Source organism: Gavialis gangeticus, unplaced genomic scaffold (genome assembly GCF_001723915.1).
Source record: "Gavialis gangeticus isolate Ggan-Ray unplaced genomic scaffold, GavGan_comp1, whole genome shotgun sequence".
NCBI classification, from domain to species: domain Eukaryota; kingdom Metazoa; phylum Chordata; order Crocodylia; family Gavialidae; genus Gavialis; species Gavialis gangeticus.
The window spans coordinates 15,844,679-15,850,688 of NW_017729002.1; the positions used below are offsets into that span (position 1 = coordinate 15,844,679).

The window sequence follows — 6,010 nt, forward strand, 5'->3', positions numbered from 1 at the left end:
GGGGGGGGGGGGGGGCTAAGATATGCCCCTCCCCCCATGGCACAGCTGGAGCAGAGCCAAGTGAACAGAAAATCTGGATCCCTGCACAATGCTGGGAATCCAGGACAAATGCTGTCCCAGAGTCATGCAACCCAGGACTGAGACTTGATGTTCCCATTTTGGGACTGTTCCACCCAATTAGGCATGGTTAAAGGGGGGCCAGGGCCGTTGGTACCTCACGTAGTCGGCCCTATGGCTACAGTGGATAAGATTTTACAAACAAGGAAAACCACTCTGTGGGTTGAGGGGTTCTTCCCTTCTGCATATCAGAGACCTGCTGAAGATAGAGGCTTGAGCTTCTCATATCAAAGAAAAGATACAAGGAGGAAGAGAGCATTAGGTAATCTTAATAGTGGGGTCACTCCTCCCTGTGATCACCTCTGACGTGGGTATCCCCAGGGGACAAAATAAAAACACCACTACATACTTGTCCCTGGCTTCTTGGGGGCTGATGGCTGCTTCTGCTCTTGTGAGACCTTGACTACACTGGAGAGCTGCTGCCTGGCAGCCTGTGGTTCTCTTCTGGTCAGTGGCTCTGGTTCACTTGGCCGCAGAGGGGTTGCATGTTCATGGAGTAGGCTGCTTTGCAGCCCTGTGCCTGCAGACTGGGCCAGAAGCTGCTGCCTCTCCTCTTGCAGCTTCTTTCTCTGTCTGTGCTTGGTGTGTAACTTCTTCAGGCTCTGTGTCGGGCTTCCTTCTGCCTCCAGCTGCTTGCCCTGGGGAGTCTGGTTCAGGAGCTGAGTGGCAGGCAGGTGCTGAGGGGAAAGTGCCTCCTTGTGTGCTGTGCTTTGCAGCAGATGCTCCAAAGCACCCAGTTTGGTCGCCTGGCTCTGACTGGCTTCCTGGAGGTTCACCAGCTCTTTCTGCAGACTGCTGCTGCTGGCATGCAGAGAGCTGATGGCCTCCTTGTGGCCTGTGACCTGCAGTGTGAGGTTGGTCAGGTGGGCAACTTGCTGCTGCTTCTCCCCAGTCCTCTGCTGGCTTTGTTTGTTCACAGATTCTTCCAGGGATGAGATCTTCAAATCCAGTTTTCTGGTTTTCTTTTGCAGCTTCTTCATCCAGATTTTCAAGTGGTCCAGGTCTCCCTGCAGAGCAGTGTGGGACTCATTGAGGGCAGACACCATCCCGCTGTACTGCTTTGCCAAGTGCTGGAACCGGGTGTCAATGTTGTAGGAAATGTTGTAGTTCCCTGCAATGCCCTGGAGACGCATCAGGGTCACCTCCTGGAACCGACGGAACTGCAAGACACCAAGGCAACTGCAGAAGTCATTGCACTGCACAAGGGAGCTGTGTCCGGACAGGACATCACCAACCCTAGCTTGTACACCCCACCAGTTCCCAGGTACTTGAACAATCATTTTTATCCCTTCTGGAAGGTCCATCCAAACCTAACAGCCCACTGGGTTCATGTGATTAAGGCAAACTGGTTTCTATAGCCAGCAGCACACAAGCAGCAACATGACCAGCATCACATTCAGACACTTTAGACTCCCCAGCCTAGATGACCAGGAGCCTTGCAGACCTGGGTCACTATGGACTTCACCACAAGCCCAGAGCTGGATGAGATGCCTTAACCATTCTGTGAGTGTCCTAGGGCAAACTAAGCCACATTAGTTAGGGTCACACTTTGGCTGCCTTGGCTTCAAGTTGCCCAGTGTCAGATACTAGTAGCTCCCACTAATTTTACCCAACCCCAAGGTTTGTCAGTCTGGGCATCCTAAAGCTGACACATTGTGTGCCAAAGTGATCTGTCCAGGGCCACTCAGTGAGGCAGCAGGAGAGCTAAAACTAAAAGACAGTCCTCCTGGTGCTGAGGCCTCCAGTAACTTCCTCAGATCTCTTCAGCTGGACATCAGCAGTCTGTGCAGTCTGTCACCGATTTATAGCACTTAGCACTGGTTGATATTTATTATACCATGCTATGGATATATGCAGCACCTCATGAGACATCAATGAAGACACAGAGCTGCACAAAAAGCCAATGGCTTTACACAGACTAGGCAAATATGACACGTGATCCAATGCTGAAAAATCAACAAGACTTCATGTGGTGTTTCCCCAATTCTAACTCCCCTTGTGGGTGACCTATGCTGACAAATCCAGGTGACCAAGAGTGGGATACCTTGCATCAGACACGATGCCTTGCTATGTTGCCCTGTGGGGTCAGACCAAATCTCAGGATCTCAATATTGCACTGTTAGATGGGAGGGTGTGAAAATTGCACATATACAAACACACAAGTCAATTAGGTGCATACACACACACACACACACACACTACCAACTCAGGCACATACACATCCAAACCAGCCTAGACATATGCATACCTATTACCAGTTCAAGCACATACACACTACACACCAAAAATTAGACAACAATCAGTTGTCAATACCCACACACTCCGTACACATACACAGATCACTAAATTGTATATCATGCACATGATGACATATATATATGCATGTATACAAATTAGTGATCCAACTTTTGTTGTTATTGTTGTGGTTGTTGTTGTAGGGCACAGAAGTCCAGGAACCAGTATGTTCAGGCAGAAGGCCCCCACACCAGGCATAAGTGATCATAGGGCTAAGTGGGTGAAAAAGGAGGAGGCAGGTCCTCTCCAGCAGAAATGGTTGTAAGATTGTTTTGTCTTGAGGCTTTTGAGATTTTGTGTCTTGAGCTTTGATGTTTCTGAGATTTTGAGTTTTGAGTTTATTGCTGGCTGTAAGTTAGTGTTTGGTGTAAGACACTGTTTTTTGTTTTCTGTGAAGAGCTAGTATAGTCCAGTATTTAGACCTGAGTAGAAAGGGTAGCAACCTGGTTTTCTGACTTCCCTCTTTTGTGCCAGATTTGGGACACAAGGGAGATCCAGTTCTTGAAAGGTGCTGGGTCTGGACAGGTTGAAAGCCATTATGATTGAAACTGCCCCCCACAGCTGGTGCCTGTATTGTTACAGCCCTAAGTGAGGGAGTTAAAGAAAATTTCACTAGGAAGATGCATGGATCACTCATTCAAGGTTTGTTTCCTTACATAGAGAGATTCAGAAAGCAAGGAGCTGTGATAGATAGAGGGAAAGGAAAAAGATAGAGGGAAGTGGGAAAACAGGCTGTGAGGCAGCTGTTAAAGAGAGAGATGTGGAAAGTGTTTAGAAAGAGAGGAGAGAATAAGAGATTAACAGAGTTTGAATGCTAGAGCAGGTAGGAGCAAAGAGTAAGAATGCAATTTTAGGGATGACTGCTCTAGAGCAGGGAAAAGATGAAGTTGCTTTAAGGAAAAGTTGTGTCCTGATCTCAGAGGTCCCTGAGGTCATGCTGTGGTCTGTTTGGGTTAAGTACAACAACTTATATCGCTGGTCCGATAAGAAGTCAGTAGTAGAGAAGGCTAAGTTCTGTGCTAGAAACTGCGAATGTTTGTAACACATTGTAAAGCCAAGAGATTGCAGAGATTGTTGAGGTGTTTGTGCAAAAGTGTTGTGTTTGCTTTGCGCCTGTGTTGCAAGGCAGAGACTGCTAGAAGCATAAAAGTATACTCTTATTGGTAATGGGGATGAGATGTATCTAGAAATAGTGTTGGTATAATATAAGTACCCTAGAAAGAAAGGTGTTAGCAGCTGTTAAGGTTTTGCTGTGATTGAGTGAATGATAGGGTTAACCCAGAAAATGGAATGAAGGCATTTCCTAAAGTTTGGACAGAAAAAAAAGTTAAAATGTGGCAAAATACAGGCATGCATCTTAATTGAAGGACCAAACCCTCCCCCATCAATGCAGTGTAAATAATCACTGGAAACTGAAGTAAGATTATAGCTCATAGTAAGTAGTTTATAAGTCAGAAAATGATGGTACAAATGCTTAGTGTGTGAGACTCCCTGATCTGAAATTTGGTCTGTTCTGAAAGGCAAAGTACCCTGCAATCATAGCAGCTCTATCAGGAGGGCTAAAATGGTTTTCAGTATTAAATTTGGCTAATGCAGGTTTTATTTTTGTTTTGTTTCCTATCTCCCTGGTATAAAAGTGCTGGTATAATTTTAAATGTATATTCAAGGAACAACAGTATCGTGTTACCTCAAGTATCCTAAGGATTTCACAATGCCCAGCAAAAAGAACACGGAAAAGGCTTTCTAAGCAAACGTTCTGAGGGAGAAATTGTCCCTCTAAAGGAAAAACTCATCTTTAAAATGACAACTTGGCTTAATTGTAACAAGGGTATTGGCATCCCTCAATCTCACATTTACAGGAACAGGAGGGCTCCACTGAGCAATTAATTTTGGGAGCCCCCTTGTTCAATAAATCACCTGACCCTCAAGGAATAGGGTAAACAGTCTTCTCTATCCTGCCGGCCACCCTTCCTGGCTAGCAGGAAGGAACGGCTCCAAGCCATTGGAAAATACGCACTGGATGGGCTGATTGGTGCCCACCCCAATGCTGAGGCAGGAAAAGGCCATAGAAATCCTCAACTTATGAGGGCCACCCTCCTGTAGGTAACTGCTCCACTTTTTCAGTATAGAAGAAAAGCACCCCAAGAATGGCAATGATGTATGCACTTCCACTGCACGTCAGCATTGTACATTTGTAAATATGAATAATTAGCCACTGCAAGGATTTTTCCTTGGCAGGTTTGTGCATGTTTGTTTTCTTTTGCAGAAACCACAGTGTAATCAAAGGTGACTGATAGATCAGGAGGCCTCATTACCACCAGCAGCATCTTCCTCATCTAAGCCATGGCAAAAATTACAAAAAATTGTCTTATAGTTTCATAGTTTCTAGGGTCAGAAGGGACCTGAGCAGATCATCTAGTCCGACCCCCTGCCATGGCAGGAAGAGCACTGGGGTCAAATGACCCCAGTAAGGTGGTCATCCAACCTCCTCTTAAAAACCCCCAGGGTGGGAGCCTGCACCACCTCACTTGCAAGCTGGTTCCAGACCCTAGCCGCCCTGACCGTGAAGTAGCGCCTCCTGATGTCCAACTTAAACCTTCCCTCCGCCAGCTTGTGACCATTGTTCCTGGTCACTCCTTGCGGCGCTCGGGGGAACAGGGACTCCCCCAGCGCCTGCTGATCCCCCCTAACCAGTTTATAACAGGCCACAAGATCCCCCCTCAGCCTTCTCTTTTGAAGGCTGAACAGGTTCAGGTCCCGCAACCTTTCCTCATAGGACCTACCCTGCTGTCCCTTGATCATACGAGTGGCCCTCCTCTGGACCCTCTCCATGCTGTCCACATCCCTCTTAAAGTGCGGCGCCCAGAACTGGACGCAGTACTCCAGCTGCGGCCTGACCAGTGCCGCATAGAGGGGGAGGATCACCTCCTTGGACCTGCTCGAGATGCATCTGTGGATGCACGACAAGGTGCAGTTGGCCTTCCTAGCCGCCTCCCCACATTGCTGACTCATGTTCATCTTGGAGTCAATAATGACTCCCAGATCCTTTTCCACCTCTGTGCTGACAAGAGGGGAGTTCCCCAGCCTGTATGTGTGGTGCCTATTGTTCCTCCCCAGGTGCATCACCTTACACTTGTCTGTGTTAAACCCCATCCTGTTCTCCTCCGCCATCTTGTCTGTTTGTGTTGTCTTGTTATATGTTTGGTGTTTGTTTGGTCTGTTTTAAATTGTCACAGTTTAAATACATATGAATATCATAAAGATATGATAAAAATCACTGGAAATACTGCCTCTAAAAATTGAATCTGTTTGTAGATCCCAGACCAGAACACTTCCATCCAATTGGACTGGAAAGTTGTTCTAATATTTAAAACAAAGGCAACAATTCATATAAAGTTTTAAATTCCATTTGATTACCAAAATGATATTTATTAAAGGTTATGTGTATTTTGTTTTGCTTTTTTTCCTCTTTCTCCCCTCTTCTCTAAACTATCTGATAACATGTTTTGTTTTGTTTTGTTTTCTTTTACTTCTCTCAAGGATTTAAATGCTATTTAGGATATCAGTGTAACAAGATGCATGTAAAAAGAAACTGCAC

General features: G+C 46.2%; 1 protein-coding gene across 2 annotated transcripts in view; it reads right to left on the reverse strand.

The window, feature by feature from the left end:
- Positions 1-6,010, reverse strand: part of PTX4 (pentraxin 4) — a 23,877-nt gene that overhangs the window by 4,686 nt on the left and 13,181 nt on the right. The window contains exon 2 of one of the 2 annotated variants that reach the window (XM_019507513.1): positions 467-1,277. In XM_019507513.1, coding sequence (XP_019363058.1) covers positions 467-1,277 — 811 coding nt within the window. Of the gene's footprint in view, positions 1-466; positions 1,662-6,010 lie in introns of those variants that run through there. The other variant, XM_019507512.1, reaches the window with a different exon arrangement.